General features: G+C 43.2%; 1 protein-coding gene across 1 annotated transcript in view; it reads left to right on the top strand.

Moving 5' to 3' along the window:
- Positions 1-20,382, top strand: part of CNGB1 (cyclic nucleotide gated channel subunit beta 1) — a 40,645-nt gene extending 20,263 nt beyond the window's left edge. The window contains exons 4-18 of the mRNA XM_065416799.1: positions 322-479; positions 1,660-1,830; positions 2,478-2,686; positions 3,325-3,375; positions 4,168-4,254; positions 8,991-9,055; positions 9,929-10,051; positions 10,748-10,889; positions 11,277-11,436; positions 13,047-13,144; positions 13,233-13,316; positions 14,705-14,823; positions 16,863-17,009; positions 19,550-19,736; positions 20,176-20,382. Of these exons, the coding sequence (XP_065272871.1) occupies positions 322-479; positions 1,660-1,830; positions 2,478-2,686; positions 3,325-3,375; positions 4,168-4,254; positions 8,991-9,055; positions 9,929-10,051; positions 10,748-10,889; positions 11,277-11,436; positions 13,047-13,144; positions 13,233-13,316; positions 14,705-14,823; positions 16,863-17,009; positions 19,550-19,736; positions 20,176-20,382 (2,008 nt within the window). The remainder of the gene's footprint in view (positions 1-321; positions 480-1,659; positions 1,831-2,477; positions 2,687-3,324; positions 3,376-4,167; positions 4,255-8,990; positions 9,056-9,928; positions 10,052-10,747; positions 10,890-11,276; positions 11,437-13,046; positions 13,145-13,232; positions 13,317-14,704; positions 14,824-16,862; positions 17,010-19,549; positions 19,737-20,175) is intronic.
- Positions 20,383-22,608: the final 2,226 nt, after the last annotated feature.

Here is a 22,608-nt window from a genome sequence, read left to right as displayed (position 1 = left end):
TACCACTACTTAGGTTGTGGAATCCCCATCACTGGAGGATTTTAAGAAGAGGTTAGACAAATACCTGTCACGGATGATCTAAGGTATACTTGATCCTGCCTCAGCATGGGGAGACAACGACCTCTCGAGGTCCCTTCCAGCTCTATGTTTCTATGATTCTCTGACTGTAATCCATGAGACTGAATTTACTTTAGTTGTCACTCTTGACCGTGTACAGTTATGCAATAGCAACACGGACAGGGTTGATCCTACGGGTGAAAAAAAAGGGCTGTCACCTGCTTTTATTTTACATTAGTAAATTCTCTGATGGTTTTTCTGCAGCTTGCCAGAGCGAGCGGGTTCAGCAACAAGCCAGAACAGTTCGACAATCAATGACCGGCTGCAGGAGCTGGTGAGGCTCTTTAAAGACAGGACTGAGAAAGTGAAAGAGAAACTGATTGACCCAGATACTACCTCTGATGATGAGACCCCTGTGGCATGTGAGTTACAGCTGGGTTTGGGACCTCTCAGTAGACCGGGAATCCTGAGCAAGAGGCAGAAGTTACTGAGCCGGAGAAACTGGTTTTGTAAAGCCCAAGCAATAAAAATGATGATATGGTTTTGTAGCCTGGAAACTTAGCAACTTACCTGTCTTCCATGAATAGATAAAGGGTACATAAAAGGAGACAGAATTGTTGAGTAGAAGTGTGTGGAAATGATGGTTCAGTGGATATAAGTAGCCCCCTTAGAGCGGTGTTGTAAGATTCTCAGTGATTGGTGGTTTCAGTCTAGTTCCCTATGCAAAAAATGCACATTGCAAACAAACAAAAAACACCGCTCCAGATGACGTGGCATAATTAGCAATCGTTACCCAATAAAAAGGGAGGGAGGATGGTCTTCTGTTTAAGGCAAAGGGCTGGACTTAAAGAGAGCTGGGTTCTATTCCTTACTCTGCTACAGACTTGTGTGACCTTGGGCAATTCAGGTTAATCTCTTTGTTCCTCAGTTGTTTCATCTGTAAAATGGAGTAATAATACTTCCGTACCGCAGCAGAGTGTTGTGAGGGTAAATATACCAATAGTTTGCCAGTGCTTTGAAATTTACAGCTGTATAAGTGCAGAATATAATATTATGATTATGAAAGACACAGGAGTAAGCTGGCATGAAGGCTGAGCTGCTTCTTTGGCCTGGTCTACACCGGGGGGGGGGATCGATCTAAGTTACGCAACTTCAGCTATGTGAATAACGTAGCTGACGTCGACGTACTTAGATCGACTTACCGTGGTGTCTTCACTGCGGTGAGTCGACTGCTGCCGCTCCCCCGTCGACTCCGCCTGCGCCTCTCGCAGCGGTGGAGTACAGGAGTCGACGAGAGAGCGCTCGGGGATCGATTTATCGTGTCTAGACTAGACGCGATAAATCGATCCCCGCTGGATTGATCGCTGCTCGCCGATCCGGCGGGTAGTGTAGACATACCCTTAGTCTTTGAGAGAGGCTGGTCTGTGAAGAGAACATGAAAGTCATGAACATTAACAAAGCTCTTAGCTAGAAATGCAGACTGGCCTTTCATGAAGAGGTTATGTTAATAAGAGAAAAGTTTAAAGACCAGGGACAAACATGAGAACTTTAGCCTGTCAGAGAAGTTCGCGCTGCTTTCAATAATTCTATGAATTTTCATAGCCCCTTCCAAGAAAACCTCTCCAGAACCACCGCCGCCACCAGAAGAAAAAGAGACAGACGCTGAAGTGGAGGAACATTACTGTGAGATGCTCTGCTGCAAATTCAGATCCTGCCCCTGGCCAAGCCGTGTGAAAAAGTACCGGTTCCCAAGCAGCATCGACCCTCTCACCAGTAAGTAATTGAAAAATACTATTGGTTGAGATAATGCTGTGGCTCCATTAATGAGAAAGGGAAGATAAAAGTAGAGATGGCATGGAAAGAAAGCAGGAGAGGAGGAGAAAGAAATGGGAGAATTGGGAGTGTGGCAAGGACACCAGGGAAGGAAGAAAGGAATGATTTAGACCCTGTCTGATTGAATTTTTTTCATTTGGAAGAGCAGAAGGAAGTGATAAATTCCATTAGGGATCATAGCTAGCCTCAGTTGTTGCCCCAAAGCTGATGAGGGTGGCAATGCACCAGTGGTTTTTGGCCATTTTATCTGACAGACTTTGTCAGACTGCTCTGAAAATCTCCTGAAAACCCAGTTCCTTCTCCACCAGCTACTCACTCTTCTTAACCACCTGGCTCATCTCTAAGAGTCAGCTCTCTCCAAAAGCCAGCAGCTAGTGCAGTGTAGTTGCAAAAGAAAGAAAAAAAGTGCCTATATCCTGGAAGCAGAGCAAAGGCAGTCTGATGTAAGTGCTTGGAATGTAGGAAGTTTTGTTCCCTTTAATTTTTAGTACCTAATTCATTCATCCTTACAGTCAACCCTATGGATAATATGCGGCTATTCTCTGTCAACTGCTCACTAATTTTGATCTGTGCTTCCCTCTGCTTAGATTTGATGTACGTGCTGTGGCTTTTCTTTGTTGTTCTGGCCTGGAATTGGAACTGCTGGCTGATTCCAGTACGCTGGGCCTTTCCATACCAAATGCCTGAAAACCTCCATTGGTGGCTACTTGTAGACTATCTCTGCGACCTCATCTACTTTCTGGACATCACTGTCGTTCAGGTCCGCCTGCAGTTTGTCCAAGGAGGAGACATAATTGTAAGTGGCGGCTAGTAGCGGTTCCCTCACAAGGCAAAATTTCAAACGGGACTTTGGCTTGCTTTGGGTACCTCCTGCTATAATACTTGAAGTCCGTAGAAAGTTTTTTTTGGCAAATGTTGGAAGATATAGCAAAAAGGCAGCTCTCCCGCTGCGTCCCTTATTTACTTCGTGGGCCCTGAGTGAATTTTTTTACCCACAGAGCACACTGAAATGTTCACTGTGCAGAGGAGAAGCTATGTAAGAGGCTTTTGGAACGACAATTTACTCAATGTCCTAAGGAGAATGTCCTCGCAGCTAAGCGAGGTTGTTCCTCAACACCCCCACCCCCCTTTTATCAAGCCACATCTCCTTGTTTTCCTTATACAGAAGATCTACCATGTTCACTGTGGTGAGGTCATGGCAGTATCTATACTATGGTGGGGAGAAGATGTCATTTCCCTCCTCCCCTCTTTCCCATCCCAATCCCTTTCCCACATAATTAGGTCTCTTCTGCTCCCCTCTGCTATATAATAGGAAGGAAGCATATGGTGATGCTGTGTAGGTGCCTCCTCTCTGCCTTTTCAGTCAGGTGCAGGTCAGTAAACCTCACCGCCAACCAGTGATGATGTTTCCCTCTGTTTCCTGTTCTCGTCTAGACTGATAAAAAGGCCATGCGACAGAACTACCTGAAATCCCGACGCTTCAAGGTCTGACACACCGTGTTTGATTTTTACATGTATTTATTATTATTTAAAGGACACATTACAATCATATTTTGAAATCCATTTCCTCTTGCTATTAGTCACACCTCTGAATATTAGGACCGGAATAATGTTTAAAATATGTGTGATAGTTATCTTGACAGATGTAGATCAGGTTTAGCATGGCCCTGTCTGGGTAGGAAAGGAATGGAAAGGAGGCTGGGTATGTGTCTGGACAAGGGCTAGCCATATATAACTGGGGATCGCACTTTGATAGGTAAGTGCCAAATAGGGTGACTGGATAGCAAGTGTGAAAAAATAGGGATGGGAGTGGGGGGTAATAGGTGCCTATGTAAGAAAAAGCTCCAAAAATCAGGACTGTCCCTATAAAATCGGGACATCTGGTCACCCTAGTGCCAAAGGCAGCAGTAGCCTCCTCAGAGAGGGCTAGGAAGAGGAGAGCTCGTTGGAGGTGGGCAAGAGAACATGCTGCACACAGTTAAGGGCGGTGGAGATCCTGTTTCAACGTTGGCTTCCCCAGCGCACCAGTTGTGTGTACAAATGTATGGAAGTTTGTGCATAATCATGTCCGCAGAACATGAGTTTTATTTCCATTGATTTATCCTACTGCCCCCCTGGATCCCCGCTATTGATTTCAATGGAAGTTGCTTCCTAGTAAACGAGGCCAGAGTTGGGTCCCGAATACCCTTTCCTGAGTGCTGCTAGAAGCAAAAGAGCCCCATGATGGTTTCAATTTACCACCGTGTTTTCTGTTGTGGTCTCACATGTGAGTTTTAGATGGACGTGTTGTGCCTTCTTCCCCTGGATTTCTTTTACTTCAAAGTTGGCGTAAATTCTCTCTTGCGGTTGCCTCGCTGTTTAAAGGTAAGTCAGGTGGTTACAAAAACAAGGGGGGAGACTGCATTTTTAGTTAATGTAACAGAATCGTGTACTGTTTTTGATGCGCTATTCCTGTCTGCAGAAGTAAATTAATTGTAGATGACAGTACAATTGCATGGGGGCAGGGAGGGGAAGAGGTTTGTCCTTTTGAAGGTATTACTAAAAGTTACCATACATTTTAGTTGTGATTAGGAGCATCATAATTTATTTTATTTGGGGGGACGGGTGGGGACTATAAGAGCACATACTAAGGGTCTGATCCTGTGTCTATTGAAGATAATGGAAGTTTTGCCATTGATTCCAATGACAACCATAGGCGCTGACTCCGTGGGTGCTTTGCACCCACCGGCAGCTCTCCCCCCCCCCCCCCCCCCGCTTGCCTCTGCTCCGCTCCGCCTCCTCCCCTGAGCGCGCCGCGGCTCCGCTTCTGTTTCGTGGTGGGAAGCGCTGGGAAGGTGGCACGCTCGGGGAAAAGGCGGGGCCAGGGCGGGGATTTGGGGAAGGGGTTGGGATGGGTGGGGCAGGGGCAGGAAGGGGCGGGGTGGGGTGGGGTGGAGTCGGGGCGGGGCCGGGGGCGAGCACCCTCCGGCGCCTGGAAAAGGTGGCGCCTATGATGACAACAGGAGTCATAAGAACATAAGAACATAAGAAAGGCCGTACTGGGTCAGACCAAAGGTCCATCTAGCCCAGTATCTGTCTACCGACAGTGGCCAATGCCAGGTGCCCCAGGGGGAGTGAACCTAACAGGCAATGATCAAGTGATCTCTCTCCTGCCATCCATCTCCATCCTCTGACGAACAGAGGCTAGGGACACCATTCTTACCCATCCTGGCTAATAGCCATTTATGGACTTAGCCACCATGAATTTATCCAGTCCCCTTTTAAACATTGTTATAGTCCTAGCCTTCACAACCTCCTCAGGTAAGGAGTTCCACAAGTTGACTGTGCGCTGCGTGAAGAAGAACTTCCTTTTATTTGTTTTAAACCTGCTGCCTATTAATTTCTTTTGGTGACCCCTAGTTCTTGTATTATGGGAATAAGTAAATAACTTTTCCTTATCCACTTTCTCAACATCACTCATGATTTTATATACCTCTATCATGTCCCCCCTTAGTCTTCTCTTTTCCAAACTGAAGAGTCCTAGCCTCTTTAATCTTTCCTCATATGGGACCCTCTCTAAACCCTTAATCATTTTAGTTGCTCTTTTCTGAACCTTTTCTAGTGCTAGAATATCTTTTTTGAGGTGAGGAGACCACATCTGTACACAGTATTCGAGATGTGGGCGAACCATGGATTTATATAAGGGCAATAATATATTCTCAGTCTTATTCTCTATCCCCTTTTTAATGATTCCTAACATCCTGTTTGCTTTTTTGACCGCCTCTGCACACTGCGTGGACATCTTTAGAGAACTATCCACGATGACGCCAAGATCTTTTTCCTGACTCGTTGTAGCTAAATTAGCCCCCATCATGTTGTATGTATAGTTGGGGTTATTTTTTCCAATGTGCATTACTTTACATTTATCCACATTAAATTTCATTTGCCATTTTGTTGCCCAATCACTTAGTTTTGTGAGATCTTTTTGAAGTTCTTCACAATCTGCTTTGGTCTTAACTATCTTGAGTAGTTTAGTATCATCTGCAAACTTTGCCACCTCACTGTTTACCCCTTTCTCCAGATCATTTATGAATAAATTGAATAGGATAGGTCCTAGGACTGACCCTTGGGGAACACCACTAGTTACCCCTCTCCATTCTGAGAATTTACCATTAATTCCTACCCTTTGTTCCCTGTCCTTTAACCAGTTCTCAATCCATGAAAGGACCTTCCCTTTTATCCCATGACAGCTTAATTTACGTAAGAGCCTTTGGTGAGGGACCTTGTCAAAGGCTTTCTGGAAATCTAAGTACACTATGTCCACCGGATCCCCCTTGTCCACATGTTTGTTGACCCCTTCAAAGAACTCTAATAGATTAGTAAGACACGATTTCCCTTTACAGAAACCATGTTGACTATTGCTCAAGAGTTTATGTTTTTCTATGTGTCTGACAATTTTGTTCTTTACTATTGTTTCAACTAATTTGCCCGGTACCGACGTTAGACTTACCGGTCTGTAATTGCCGGGATCACCCCTAGAGCCCTTTTTAAATATTGGCGTTACATTAGCTAACTTCCAGTCATTGGGTACCGAAGCCGATTTAAAGGACAGGTTACAAACCTTAGTTAATAGTTCCGCAACTTCAAATTTGAGTTCTTTCAGAACTCTTGGGTGAATGCCATCTGGTCCCGGTGACTTGTTAATGTTGAGTTTATCAATTAATTCCAAAACCTCCTCTAGTGATACTTCAATCTGTGACAGTTCCTCAGATTTGTCACCTACAAAAGCCAGCTCAGGTTTGGGAATCTCCCTAACATCTTCAGCCGTGAAGACTGAAGCAAAGAATCCATTTAGTTTCTCCGCAATGACTTTATCATCTTTAAGCGCTCCTTTTGTATTTTCATCGTCAAGGGGCCCCACTGGTTGTTTAGCAGGCTTCCTGCTTCTGATGTACTTAAAAAACATTTTGTTATTACCTTTGGAGTTTTTGGCTAGCCGTTCTTCAAACTCCTCTTTGGCTTTTCTTATTACACTCTTGCACTTAAGTTGGCAGTGTTTGTGCTCCTTTCTATTTGCCTCACTAGGATTTGACTTCCACTTTTTAAAGGAAGTCTTTTTATCTCTCACTGCTTCTTTTACATGGTTGTTAAGCCACGGTGGCTCTTTTTTAGTTCTTTTACTGTTTTTCTTAATTTGGGGTATACATTGAAGTTGAGCCTCTATTATGGTGTCTTTAAAAAGGGCCCACGCAACTTGCAGGGATTTCACTTTAGTCACTGAACCTTTTAACTTTTGTCTAACTAACCCCCTCATTTTTGTATAGTTCCCCCTTTTGAAATTAAAGGCCACAGTGTTGGGCAGTTGAGGTGTTCTTCCCACCACAGGGATGTTGAATGCTATTGTATTATGGTCACTATTTCCAAGCGGTCCCGCTATAGTTACCTCTTGGACCAGCTCCTGCGCTCCACTCAGGATTAAATCTAGAGTCGCCTCTCCCCTTGTGGGTTCCCGTACTAGCTGCTCCATGAAGCAGTCACTTAAAGTATCGAGAAATTTTATCTCTGCATTCGTCCTGAAGTGAAATGTTCCCAGTCAATATGGGGATAATTGAAATCCCCCACTATTATTGAGTTCTTAATTTTGATAGCCTCTCTAATTTCCCTTAGCATTTCATCATCACTATTACTGTCCTGGTCAGGTGGTCGATAATAGATCCCTATGTTATATTTTTACTAGAGCATGAAATTTCTATCCATAGAGACTCTATGGAACCTGTGGATTCGCTTAAGATTTTTACTTCATTTGAATCTACACTTTCTTTAACATATAGTGCCACTCCTCCCCCTGCACGGCCTGTTCTGTCCTTCCGATATATTTTGTACCCCGGAATGATTGTGTCCCATTGATTGCTCTCAGTCCACCAGGTTTCTGTGATGCCTATTATATCTATATCCTCCTTTATCACAAGGCACTCTAGTTCACCCATCTTATTATTTATTATTTAGAGTCAGTTCCATATCATATGATTATAAATTTTCCACATTGCTGTAACGGGATCTGATGTAAGCAGGGAACAACTCTCCTGTGAGAGATTTTGAAGCAATTAAGGTTTTAAAAGAAAGTAAAAGAATGTTTTAAAAATTTGAGGACAGCTGAAAGAGTGCATATGAAAACTACTTTCAGCTAGAAGATTAGACAGCTCAATGGGCTATGGAGTCACTACATCAAATCTAAGCCATGTTAGTAGCAAGTGAAAGTCATTTCCACCTATTTTGTGGCATATATGAAATGAGACACTCATCTCCGGATGGTCCCTAATGGACTGGCAGTAATCTGCAGGATTAGGGGAAAGGCCAAGATTTGAAAGGTTCATGGAAGATTTGAGTCTCCAGGGCTGTCAATCCAGCATCTTACCCCAACTCTAAAACATACTTAAAATTGTAAAATACTGAATAAAATAAAAAAGATCAGTGATAATTAAAAGAAGCATTGGAATCTCTCATCTCGCGCCTTTTGTAGTTTTTAATACAGAACTACTCTAGGAGTACAATTGAAAGGAAAATGAGATTTTTTGGAGGATGCCTGGAGGTGAAACATAGTTTTGCTAGTTAAAGAAGTAATTCTCAACCTGGGGTAAGCGTACCCCTGGGGGTACACAGAGGTCTTCCAGGAGGTACATCAACTCATCTAGACACGTGCCTAGTTTTACAACAGGCTACATAAAAAGCACTAGCGAAGTCAGTACAAACTAACATTTCATACAGACAATGACTTGTTTATACTGCTCTATATACTACACACTGGAATGCAAGTACAATAGTTCTATTCCAGTTGATTTATTTTATAATTATATGGTAACGATCAGAAAGTCGGCCATTTTTCATTATTAGTGTGGCTGTGACACTTTTGTATTATTACATCTGATTTTGTAAGCAAGTAGTTTTTAAGTGAGGTGAAACTTGGGGATAGGCAAGACAGATCAGACTGCGGAAACAGGGACAGTCATCTGGAAAGGTTGAGAGCCCCTGAATTAAAGGATTCTCATTCAACACTATTGAAAACTAGTTACCAGCTGTGATTGATGGGAAGCTAATGCGCATTGTATCATTCTCTTTAACAGTACATGGCCTTCTTTGAGTTTAATAACCGGCTTGAAGCTATCCTGAGCAAGGCATATGTTTACAGGTGAGACAAACCACTGATACATTTGTATCTTTTTGGAGGAAGATATTTTTGGGACTGTTCTTTTATTGGAGGCGGAAGAGGTGCAATTTGGTGGAGATGCAGCAATCTCCAGCCAAACATAGTTCCTCTTTGTTCCCCATATGTGATTCAATCATAGTCATTCTAGATAGAGAAAATTCTTCCTCCTCCTTATTGACTGCCACAATCGCAGTGACTTCGGCTGAGGCTGGAAATGTCTCCTGGGAGGCTGACAACACTAATAGCGCATCATGAGATGATTGGCAGACACACATCGGAATCAAACATCACCTTAGGGCCTCTGCAACCCAAAGCGTATTACTTTTCCAGCGCTCCCTAGCCAAGAAGCAAGCGACTCATTTTCAGTCATTCTCATTGTAGCACATGGCACTGTTTCGAGGATATGTGACAGATCCACAATACGAAAGATGACTGTAGAAAAATTATCTATATTAATAATAGCCTTTAGTCATTACCCTCTTCCCAGTTGCAGCTCCATGTGTTCAATGCTATCAACATTATTTGAAATGATCTTTGTTCCCAAAGCAACTGGGGGCGGAAGTGGTGGGGATAAACAGTGTAAAGCAGCAGGTGAAAATATTCTTTCCCCTACATTTTCAGAGTTGTGCAGAGCTTTAGCTGTGTGACTGGCAGGGAATCCCTTGGAATAATTAGAGTCAAATGTTCCGAAGCACTCCTTTTCTCTTCCCCTAGGGCTATAAATATCAGAGCTTGCCCTGTGTTTCCATGAATTATTTTTCACTTTTAACAATGATATTTTGGGGGATTTGAAGGTGTTTTTCATTATCGGGCACCTTGTAATCTTTCCTCTTTCATTGTTGCCTTTCTTTGCAGAGTGATAAGGACCACAGCCTATTTACTCTTCAGCTTACATGTGAACTCATGCCTGTATTACTGGGCATCATGGTACCAGGGACTGGGTTCTACCATATGGGTCTATGACGGGAAAGGAAACAGGTACTTAGTATGCGTGCCTTCTGTTTTCAAATAGGCCAATGCAGCAGAATAGGAGTGATAAAGAGAGAGTCAGGATGCAGCCAAGTCTGAATTAACACAGCACTTTTGACATATGAGTCCACCTTTTAGTCAAAAGCCTACCATTTCCAGTACAGCATCAGCGCTATTTGATTTATATAGGCAGGGCTGCCTATTATTAAGGTTGCCTGACACTTCCCATTATTACACCCTCCATTGCTTATAACTTTGGTAAACGTTAACCATTTAAGTTGAAATTTTACGTGCCGTGCGTCTGCCTGAGTCTGAATGATTATAATAATTATTATTATGATGTTATGTTTCTGCCAAAATGGTCCAGCCATTACTAAGAACTAGACTAGGGGGAAAAATACATTGTTTTGCCATTTAAAAAAATTCTGGAGACTTTTTCTCTAAGAAGCTCTAGTGCCCCCATGTTTTCCACCTGTCCCCTAAACTTCTTTGTCTCTGTAGGTTTTCCAGGAACGTTTGCATTTAAGGGAGAGGAGAGGCTTTCACCCCCTTAGTTTCCCCCTTTTCACCACATAACCATTCTCTCTGTAGTTTCCAAGTGGTCTCTTGCTGACTGTGTCAGAGCAGTTCTAATGGTATAAAGCAGATACTGACTTTTCAGGTGAAGGAAACTGGTTGAAAAGTTGTTCGTTTTCCCCTTTATAGTTATATCCGCTGCTATTACTGGGCTGTCAAGACTCTAATTACTATTGGGGGACTGCCTGACCCTCAAACTCTGTTCGAGATACTCTTCCAGCTTCTGAACTACTTCACAGGGGTCTTTGCTTTCTCTGTCATGATCGGCCAGGTAAGTGAATAATCAATTTGTCTTCCCATCTCTATGATGCAGGTTCACCGTGTTTGTTATTTTTAAGGTCACCTCTCTGAAATCGTGTTTCAGTTTCCCCAAAAGTACCCGCTGGGCTTTCCAACTTCATACATTGAAAAATCCCAATAGCATCACTGTTCATTCTGACATTATTTTAAGGTTTGTTTTACTAATATGGAGGGGCTCCTGACCCGCTGCATGCCAATGGTTTTATAAGTTCGAGGATGCAGATCCTCTGTCGTGATACACAATGTATGTTCAGTCAAAGAAGCTAGTTGTTAATAGTCTTTTGGATACTTAACAACTATAAGGAATGACAAATAAACTAGTTCCTTAAATTTTGTTCTCTTCCCTCCTCCAACTCAGATGAGAGATGTAGTTGGCGCTGCTACAGCAGGACAAACTTATTATCGGAGTTGCATGGACAGTACCATTAAATACATGAATTTCTACAAAATCCCCAGATCCGTTCAGAATCGGGTCAAAACATGGTATGAATACACTTGGCATTCACAAGGCATGTTAGGTAAGAATTAGTATTTAGGGTTACTGTCTTTATTAAGACTTTAAGTTCATGTCTTTCTGATATTTTAACCTTGGCCTATGAACATCAGTGGAAGCTGGCAGCTTACAACGTTTTGTGAACTGGTTATCAGTGTCAATTGCAGATGGTCTAGAGCAGCGTTTCTCAAATGCGGCCACTGTGGCCACATGCGGCCACCAAGGACTTATCTTGCGGCCACAACCTCCTGGGCAGTGATTGGGAGGGGAGCTAAGCACTCCCTCCCCCGGGGCCACCCAGAGGGGTTGGGCCATGCCCCCCTCTGGAAGCACAAATGCCGGAGGAGCAGACAGGTTGTGTGAGTTCCCCACCTTCCCGGGGGTGGTGGAGCTCAGGCTTCCGGCTTTAGCGCTGGGGTGGTGGGAGGCAGGCTCCAGACATGCAGCAGTAGGCTCTGGACATGGGCTCTGGCTGTGTGGTGGCAGGTTACAGCCACGGGCTCCACCCCCCAGCCGCAGGGCCTGGCAGGCTCCATCCCCCGAACCCTCACCCATCCACCCTATCAGCCTTGGCCCCCACTGCCTCCCTACCCTCCCATCCGACCAAGGCTTAATTTGTCCCCTGGCTTGCCAGGCCTGAGTAAGTCTGCTGTGAAAAGTGATATTTGTATGTTTGTTAATATCATATTTCACTGCCTCCCAGCTAGCTAGCAAGTCTGCTGCTGTGAAAAGTGATATTAACAAACATACAAATATCACTTTTCACAAAAGCAGACTTACTTGCTAGCAAGTCTAAAAAAAAACCCAAAACCAAAAAAGCAAAAGAAACAACAAAAGACAAGAACATGCAAAGCACCTTATTTTTGTTTCTCTTCTGTTTAGGTCCAGTAAAGAATAGACACAATTGTCCATTATTTTTATTACTGAATCTGCAAAAAACCCGACATAAATAGATTACTATGATTTGGACGTGTATATGTGCATATTTTATTTGTTTTTCCTAAAGTTAAATATTTTAGGGAAAAGTGTCATAGCGGCCACCAGCAAGAGTTGGTGGCCGCACTCTGAGGCCACCAAAAATTTGTTGTGAGAACCCCTGGTCTAGAGCAAGAGATATGTGTCATTCTGTCTAGTCTCCCTCCTCCACAGTTAATTGCACTGAGATTTTCCAATTAAACCCAAAGGGCCACTGCTGAGTTTTGGAAAGTCACTGCAGTCATTTTGCCACACCAGTGGCAGCACAGCTTTAGGGCACTAACCCTAAGGATTTTGTGGGATTTTTTTTTTCCTTTCTCATTTTACTTATTTCTCTATATTTCTTCCTTGTTTTACCCTACTTCTATACTGTCCACTACACTAGTACCAGGATTCTAATTCCCAGCCTGGTAGTGAACTAGCATGATCATACAACAGCGCATTCCAAGCTTGCAACTCCCAGTCTATAGATGAAGTTAGCTGAATTGAGATTGTTGGCCAAATCACAACCTCCTGTGTAGGAAAAACCTGCCGTTCCTGCTAACTCATCCCGTTATGGGAAAGCACGATCTGCACTGACTCGTTACCGAGCTCCATATTGGAAAGCTAGGTACATTTCTGTAAGTAGCCAGTTCTTTGTTTTGTTTCCCCTTTTAACAGACGAATCGGAGCTGATGGTGCAGCTGCCAGACAAGATGAGGCTGGATATTGCTATTGATGTGAACTACGACATAGTCAGCAAGGTGGCGCTCTTTCAGGTACTGTCGACCTTCTTAGATCGTACATTACTTGACTCCTGAGAGGCTCCTACAAATTAAGTAATTCCACTTCCTCTTTTGGGTTCAGGGCTGTGACCGGCAGATGATTTTCGACATGTTGAAGAGGCTCCGATCTGTTGTTTACTTACCTAATGATTATGTGTGTAAGAAGGTAACAAGCATTTTCCTTACATAAATTCTCTTTAGAGACTTGGAATAAAGTGATGCTCTATGCAGTGGGGAAGAGGCAGGGCCAGAAGTGGAAGCTCGTTGCTGGAATGATATGGATTTTGTTGGCCAATGCGTTTGGCAAGGAGATACACCAGGCTAACCCAGAGATGGGACCATATTGTGGTTGACACTGCAGCCACCCAGAGGCATAAAGAGATCATAAAGGTCTCCTGGGGAATTCCCCCGGTGCAGAAGTAGCTTAAGGCTGGCTTATGCAGCTTCACACTACCCTCCTGTGCAGCCAGGGGCGGCTCCAGGCACCAGCGCACCAAGCGCGTGCCTGGGGCGGCAAGCCGCGGGGGATGGCGTGTCGGTCGCCATGAGGGCGGCAGTCAGGCTGCCTTCGGTGGCATGCCTGCGGGAGGTCCTCCGGTCCCGCGGTTTCGGCGGCAATTCGGCGGTGGGTACGCCGAAGGCGCGGGACTGGCGGACCTCCCGCAGGCATGCCGCCGAATCCGCGTTACCAGCGGAGCTCCCGCAGGCGTGCCGCCTAAAGCCGCCTGACTGCCGTGCTTGGGGCGGCAAAATACATAGAGCCACCCCTGTGTGCAGCCTCTTGAGTAGGTGTATACTGAGAGTGTGGCTCGGAGCAGGAGAGTTATGTTGGGGACAAGAGTGAGTGTGGATGGAGCGCAAAGTGTTCCAGCTCTTCTGAGCTGTAGAGCAGCCCACAGGCAGTCATACCAGGCTGCTGTAAAGTGAGGCAGCCTCTTGGTTATGCCGGGAGCCACAGCAGTCCCCAGAACAGTATAGCCCCTTTGGGCCACTCCTGTCTTTCACCTCCAGTGCTGCCCTTCCTGAGAGCTACCTGAAGCAATGAGAAGAGCCAGGCCTGGCTAACACCAGGAACTGATAAGTTGTGCAAGGGAGATTCAAAGCAAAAATGTGCTCTGTGTCACTTATCATATTGTGCAAAGAGTGACCTCTGCTGATTTAAATGTGCACAGCACTAACACCAATTGGAAAAAATACAGGGGGGAATGCAGCTCTGAGTGCTCATTAAACAATAACCACTGAGAATAAGCAGGATAAAACAACAACAAAAGGCAAGAATATTTAGAAAAAAATGTTGAGAAGCATTTGTTTAAAAAAAAAAAGATGATAAAACCTATTCCCGTTTTGGAACCTCCAACATTCAAGATCAGCAAGTGGAAAGCGATGAAAAGATCTTTATGAGACAGAATAAAACAACATTAATGAAGTAATTGAATAGTTTAACTTGGAGCATCAGGGTCGCTGTACATTTTCCATACGTTTTCTTCCCCTCTTTCTGGGTTCCAGCAGGATGACCAATGCACACCCCACAAGTTGTTCTAATCTTTGTTTCAGGGGGAAATTGGCCGAGAGATGTACATTATACAAGTTGGACAGGTGCAGGTGGTTGGAGGACCTGATGGCAAAACTGTGCTTGTGACACTGAAAGCTGGATCAGTGTTTGGAGAAATAAGGTCAGAGAGAGGATCGATGGGGAATTGGGAGAATAAAATGTAAGACTAAGACTAAGATTAGAAGGAAGTTGGGGAAATAAGGCAGAGGTGGAGAAAAATAAAATTTGGAAATAAGATCTGGAAAGGAGGATCCATTGCTAGGACCTGTTTGCTGTTATAATGAAAAGGGGTCACAATTTAACACCGAGATCTGTTAACACAAATAAATTCCACTTTTTAATTTTAAACTTTCGAACTGTCATTGTCTCCCTGACTCCATTCTCTGTAAGTCTACACAGTCTGAACTGACTTGGTTGTCTAGTGATAGTTGCAAAGGCAACTCTCTTGGGGAAGAGAAAAAGGGAAAAAGAGAATGGCATATATTGGTCATCAACAACCATCCTGGCTGATTAAACAGCATTGACAAGAGTCCTCTGCAGTGCTTCTCAGGTGAAAAGATCGCTGACCACAATATGGTCAGATATAGATAAAAATGGGGATACCACAGGCCTGCAACAAGGATATTGAGGGTCCCCCTGGATAAAAACAAATCACTCAATAAACTGTATAATTGATAAATAGAGAAAACTGACTATTCCAACATGGATCACCCCTTTCCAATACCAGCAGAGTGAAAAGAAATCATTGCAAGCTTCCTGTTCTAGGCCATTTGCCCTGTGCTGATATGGCTTCAGGTAGGGAATCCACGTGAGTGAGAATGGGTGAAATCAAAGCACAGTGAAAATAGCTCATCGTTATCAGGAAGAGAACATATTTATAATGAGTTAGGCTGGCTGTTCAGGTCATCTGACCCCAAAGCAGAAACAAGAGCTTGAGATACAAACATGAAAACAAAATATTATCGTTTAAAAAAATCTGTGCATCCCTACTGGCCATGATCTACATACTCTGCAGTGGTAATAAAGAAGGGTGGAACTAAAATGCTGACCTGGTTATCTTACATAAAGTTTCAGAGGGGTAGCCATGTTAGTCTGGATCTGTAAAAAGCAACAGAGAGTCCTGTGGCACCTTTAAGACTAACAGATGTATTGGAGCATAAGCTTTCGTGGGTGAATACCCACTGCGTCAGATGCATGTAATGGAAATTTCCAGAGTCAGGTATAAATATGCAGGCAAGAGGCAGTCTGGAGATAACGAGGATAGTTCAATCAGGGAGGGTGAGGTCCTCTGCTAGCAGTTGAGGTGTGAACACCAAGGGAGGAGAAACTGCTTTTGTAGTTGGCTAGCCATTCACAGTCTTTGTTTAATCCTGATCTGATGGTGTCAAATTTGCAAATGAACTGAAGCTCAGCAGTTTCTCTTTGGAATCTGGTCCTGAAGTTTTTTTGCTGTAAGATGGCTACCTTTACATCTGCTATTGTGTGGCCAGGGAGGTTGAAGTGTTCTCCTACAGGTTTTTGTATATTGCCATTCCTGACATCTGACTTGTGTCCAGATAAATTTATCCGGATAAATTTACCTCACCCTCCCTGATTGAACTAACCTCGTTATCTCCAGACTGATTCTTGCCTGCATATTTATACCTGCCTCTGGAAATTTCCATTACATGCGTCTGACGAAGTGGGTATTCACCCACGAAAGCTTATGCTCCAATACATCTGTAAATCTTAAAGGTGCCACAGGACTCTCTGTTGCTACATAAAGTTGGTTACTATGGTAGTATGTAAACGAAAGTCACTACTATTGTTAATATCCAACACTTGTACATAGCTGCCCAGAGTGCAGAAGTGATTTGTAACACACTGGTGGTCGGTACTTTTCTGTCTATATTAAGCTAGTTTTAAAGAGCAATCTTATAAAATAACTACAATGAAATCATTTTTATGTAGTGACTTTCATACCAATGTATCACCAAAACACTTAAAATATTAGATGCGTAAAATGTCATGGTTGGCAAAAGTTGAGCTCCGAGTACACTGGCAACACATCTCCTGCAGCAAACTCTGCTATCAAACCATGTGAAAGCTCAGATTTTAAATGGTAAAAACTGTATTGGCCTTACATACAATCGTTTTAACATCTCTTGGTATTTTAATTAGCTTGTTGGCAGTGGGAGGTGGAAATCGTCGCACAGCAAATGTTGTGGCTCATGGATTTACTAACCTTTTCATCTTGGAGAAGAAGGACTTGAATGAAATATTGGTGCATTATCCAGAATCTCAGAAGCTGCTGCGTAAGAAGGCTAAGTGAGTGACAGGATGTTGCTAAAATGTCATTTATCATAAACATGCAGATACAGCACAATTTTCAAACTCTGAAAGAACAGGTGATCTTTGGGGTTGCACACTGGAGAAATTACACCCAACGCATTAAGGGAAAATTTTCAGTGCTAAGCACATCAGACTGTACATGCATCTTCTTTTTGGGCCTCAGTTACATCAGTTCTCATAAACGAAGCAGACTTGAGCCTGATCAGGACTTGGGTAGAGATAAAAAACGTAGGTGCTCCAGGAATCGTTGATGTTTCAGCAGACGGTGCTCTTCCCTATGAGTTAGCACTGAGCTAATGGCGGTGCCGTTGGAATTGCGGTTCTGCAGATGGGATGTTACACTGAGGTCCTAATAATTTGTGGTCATTTTAAAACTTCCATGGCACTTTTCACAAGAAAATGTAATTTATCTGCCTTGATCAAATTGCAATGTAAGGGCCAAACTGTGACACTGGCTGAAGCAGGAACTTTAGGAATCACTTTGCTCTCCTACATATACAACCCAAATCACAAGTAGCAACACAGAGGGTGAGCAGCCTCTACTTCCTGTTTCACACTTATGATACTGGGGAGTGAGCAGCGCCTTGGCTCCCCCCACTCATGCACCAGCCAGTACAGCTGAGCCAACGTGTCAAGGCAAGTAATCTGAACTAGGTCTAGAGGTGAAGCAGATTATCCCCACGTCCTCTTGGAGCAAGAGCGGGGAGCTAGCCTTTGACTCTCGGAATCACACACTGGTTCCCGTTCCGCTCGTGAGCAGTGTAACTATCTTTCCTTGGGGATGGTGTCACAACTGAGTCTTAAGTAATTACATTCTGACTACTAAAAATCCCAGCTGTAGTTAAAGATGTATTTCTTCATCAATTTTGCTGAGGAGAGTGCTATTAATTTCCTTTCCTAATTTATTGCTGTTTTCATCCTAGGCGTGTCAGGATATCATTTGCACTTCAGGAATGGAGTAGACTAATTAGGGCATCTAGTTTATCCCTCTGGCGTTGCAGAATTGTTCCCTGTTTACTTGTGTTTTGTATGGTCTACGTTTAAATGTGTGGAGCAATGGGGCTGCTACCACACCCTGTGAAAAATTATTCCTTGATATTCAGCCTAAATTTTCCCCTCTAGTAATTTAATCTCAATAATTAATTTTCATTCTATTCAACACAGCAGCACAGAGGTTTGGAATTCTACTACTACCTAGCTGCCATGCTAGAATGTTAGAAGTAGACCGAGGGACATGGGTAGGTGGGCAACGTGCAAGTGACATGGACATATGTACATGCTAATGTAGCTATAACACGGCTCTGAAATGTATGTATTTGTGCATGCACATTTACAATTGGCTTCTGCAGAGAATGATGCATGCGACTAAATTTGTTTTCTGCACACATTTGTACCAGTCAAACGTTATCACTCGAATGCACACAGGAACCGTGAATGCAACATGGGAACAAACACAACCAAAGCAGACTCATCGAATCATAGACCCACAGGGTTAGAAGGGACTGCCAGGATCATCTAGTCTCACCCCCTGCCAAGATGCAGGATTTGTGGTGTCTAAACTATCCAAGGCAGGTGGCTCTCCAGCCTCTTTTTGAAAACCTCCAGTGAAGGAGATTCCATGACTTCCCTAGGCAGTTTGTTCCATTGTCCTGCTGTTTTTACAGTTAGGAAGTTTTTCCTGAGATGTAAACCAAATCTGCCATGCTGCAGTTTGAAGCCTTTTGTCCTGCCCTCTGTGACATGAGAGAACAATTTTTTCCATCTTTTTTATGGCAGCCTTTCAAGGATTTCGCAAAAATAACAGGAGTACTTGTTATTTTTGCGGATACAGACTAACACGGCTGCTACTCTGAAACCTTTCAAGGATTTGAAGACCGTTATCATATCCCCCCTTAATTTCCTCTTTTCCAAACTAAACACACCCAGTTCCTTCAGCCTTTGCTCACGTGGCTGCATTCCATCCCTTTGATTATCTTTGTCGCTCACCTGTGGATCCTTTCCAGTTTCTCTACGTTCTTTCTATACATTGGTGACCAAAATTGGACACCGTACTCCAGCTGAGGCCTAACCAGCGCCAAGTAGAGCAGTATTATCACCTCCTGTGACTTGCATGCTATGTCTCTGTTAATGCAACCCAAAATTGCATTTGCTTTTTTTGCAACAGCATCACATTGCTGACTCATGTTGAGGTTGTGATCCACCACAGCTCCCAGCTCCTTCTCAGCAGTGCTGCTGCCACGCCAGTTATTCCCCATTCTGGATTTGTGCATTTGGTTTTTCTTCCCTAAATGTAGCACCTTACATTTGTCTTTGTTGAATTTCATTTTCATACTCTTAAAAATTTGAACAAAATATTCACAGGAATTTTTTCCCCACAATTTTCCCAGCTCTACTCTGCAACAAAGTCTAATGTGTTGAGAGTGCCGTTAACAGCTGCAAAACTTGAACTGTCTGTGTTAGAAAATTAATCCAATATTGCATGTCTCTGGACAAAATTAGTCTCTTTCTTATTCTAGGAAAATGCTGAAAAACAACAGTAAACCCAAAGAAGAAAAAGGCATGCCAAAAGATGTGCTTATCATTCCTCCAAGACCTGGGACACCTAAACTCTTTCAAGCTGCCCTGGTAGCTGCAGGAAAGATGGGAGGCAAAGGAAAACTTGCCCATATCAGATGGAAATTGCGAGAGCTGAAAGCGATGCAAGCTATGCAGGTAAGGACAAAGGATTGGAGTTTTTGTTCTTTCATTCACAATGAAACTATCATCTTGCAACACTGTTCATGGAGACAACAAGAAACAGCAGAGAGTCTATATTTCAGCTGAACAATAATGAACCATTGGTTGATCACAATCTACATGCTCATTCTTTCTTTCACTTTTCTGCTCTGACTATCTACAAGGGTGCCAGTTGGTGGCAATCATGGACAGAAATTTGTCCATAAGGAAATCAGCGGAGATAACCAACTCATTTCATATTAAGTCAGACTAAGTTTGAGAGCAATATGGAATAAATGGAAAAGCTTGAAATTCTCCTTTCTCTCTCTGCCAGACATATTAATTCATGTTACTAATACTGTGGTAGTGCCTAAGGGTCCCACTCATGGATTAGGGGCTCATCACTTTTACTTTATTTGTGTTCCAGGAGTCCAGTTCCACTCCAGTTCTGCTGAAATTACCAGTCCGACATGATTCATCTAGAGCCTCCTGCAAATCAGGTGACCACCCTGACGAGGAGGATATCATCTCAAAGTCTTCAGATAATTCAGTCTTTATTCGCATGAGTCCTGCCCCACAAAGCAGCGAACAGATTCTTTCTGTGGAGGTTTCAGACAAGGAAGAAAAGAAATGAAAAGCAAACAACCCACTGTCCCTCTTAGAAAGCCACTGCCATGAGTTTCAGCCAGACAACTGCATCCTATAGAAGCTTTTACTGGCTACCGATTTCTGTTCAATGGCTTTAAGCGTCGCTCACGAAGCCACCTTGATATGCTCTGCCTTTCTTGGGTGCTTAGACCCCAAGGCTGCTGTTGATAAGGCTCTTTGCCATAGGGCCCAGAACTGTACAAAGCTTCTGCACTTTGGAAGTCAACGTTTATTGAACTCCTTTATAAACATTCCCACTAAATACCCGGCCAACCCTCCGGCCTCCAAATCCAGCCTTACAGTGAAGGGAGCCTTGCAGTAATGAATACTGGCTTTTTCCAGTTCTGAATGGTTAGTGGCCGTTTGCATCAGATATTCGTGCAGCCCCTTCTGAAGGTTGCAGTTGTTTTTCCCCCTTAATGTGACTCATAATTTACTCAAAACAAACAGAAGAAAAGCCAAGATTCCTGTCCATTTGCTGCAAGGTTGTCATAGACGATGCTGTGTAAGACGCGGAAATGATGGAAAAACCGACGTGGTTCTAAAGAACAGCAAAGAAAATTAGCATAACTGATAGCCTGAAAGACAGGACTTCTCCCGAGTTCGGAATTCCGAGATATGCAAACAAGCATGTAATTTGTTTCAATGGGGTGTGTGTGTCACCACATGAACATAGCTTGGTTTCATAGGCTTATCAACATTTTTAACATCATCTTTGCAATTCCTTTGTTACTTGTTGGATCTCAGGCCCTCTGCCTATAAGGAAGCAGGCTACTGCTTCGCACATTGCTTATTATTGTAATACTGTGCTCGTCCTCTCTTTGGTTCGGTGCTCATCCAATAGACAGTACTGTGGTCGGGACTCAGGCTGAGCAAAAATTGATCTTTTGGTTCAGCGTCTGAACCAAGAAATTTCATTTGGGTTGAACGAACATTTCCCTTCTTTGCGTAAAGAAGAAATAAGGTGTTGGCTACATGGGGCAGTCCCAAAATGTATTAAAATAGAATTTCACTCATTCAACAAAAATAACAGGAGTACTTGTGGCACCTTAGAGACTAACAAATTTATTAGAGCATAAGCTTTCGTGGGCTACAACCCACTTCTTCGGATGCATATAGAGTGAAACATATATTGAGGAGATATATATACACACATACAGAGAGCATGAACAGGTGGGAGTTGTCTTACCAAGTCTGAGAGGCCAATTAAGTAAGAGAGGAGGGGGGGGAAAAAAAAAAAAAAAAAAAAAACAACTTTTGAAGTGATAATCAAGATAGCCCAGTACAGACAGTTTGATAAGAAGCAAGTGTGAGAATACTTACAAGACTTGGTAAGACAACTCCCACCTGTTCATGCTCTCTGTATGTGTGTATATATATCTCCTCAATATATGTTTCACTCTATATGCATCCGAAGAAGTGGGTTGTAGCCCACGAAAGCTTATGCTCTAATAAATTTGTTAGTCTCTAAGGTGCCACAAGTACTCCTGTTATTTTTGAGGATACAGACTAACACGGCTGCTACTCTGAAACTCATTCAACAAATACTCATGCTCTAATTAGTAGTGCAGACCTCACAAGTTTACCTATGGAATGGCCATGCTGCTAAACGAGTAGGACGCCACTGTAACAATTACACTCATATGTACTTTATACATTTGCCACTTTTCAGATCTTATTTTACAGGGAAAGTTTTGATATGAAATGACTGACCTTTACCTTACCCCTTCTTCACCATTTACTATCATGCATACAAGTTTTCTCCCTCCCAAGAATGGTCCTCGGAGAAGTTATGTGGGCTTCTCTGGGGGCAGAAATACATGTCAATGCTGATTAGTAGCATCTTGATGTCTGTTAAGAATTCTTACAGACCGCAGCACATTTAAGGAACTCAGATATGTTACAAGTACAGCTGAGGTCACCACTGCTCTTAACACTGCAGGGTAAAATCTTGAGTTTTGATAAGCGTGTTGAAACTTCCCTGAATATTTCTTATCCCATGAAGATTTGTACATTATTTACAGTTTCCTACATTTTGGTGGAAAGTGTATAGTATTTTTTCACTATATCAACATTTTAAAAGTCAAAACAGGAAATCTGTTGAAAAATTATAGGTGAAAATGGGGTTTTGATTCCTGGGTATATTTTGATATGGTTTGTAAGGATAGTTTAAATGAATAACATGCCTTGTGCTGCAGTGGCTTTCATATTC

Source organism: Emys orbicularis, chromosome 14, assembly GCF_028017835.1.
Source record: "Emys orbicularis isolate rEmyOrb1 chromosome 14, rEmyOrb1.hap1, whole genome shotgun sequence".
NCBI lineage: Eukaryota > Metazoa > Chordata > Testudines > Emydidae > Emys > Emys orbicularis.
Note: the sequence above shows the minus strand (reverse complement) of the source record. Positions and strands in the feature narration are given on the sequence as shown.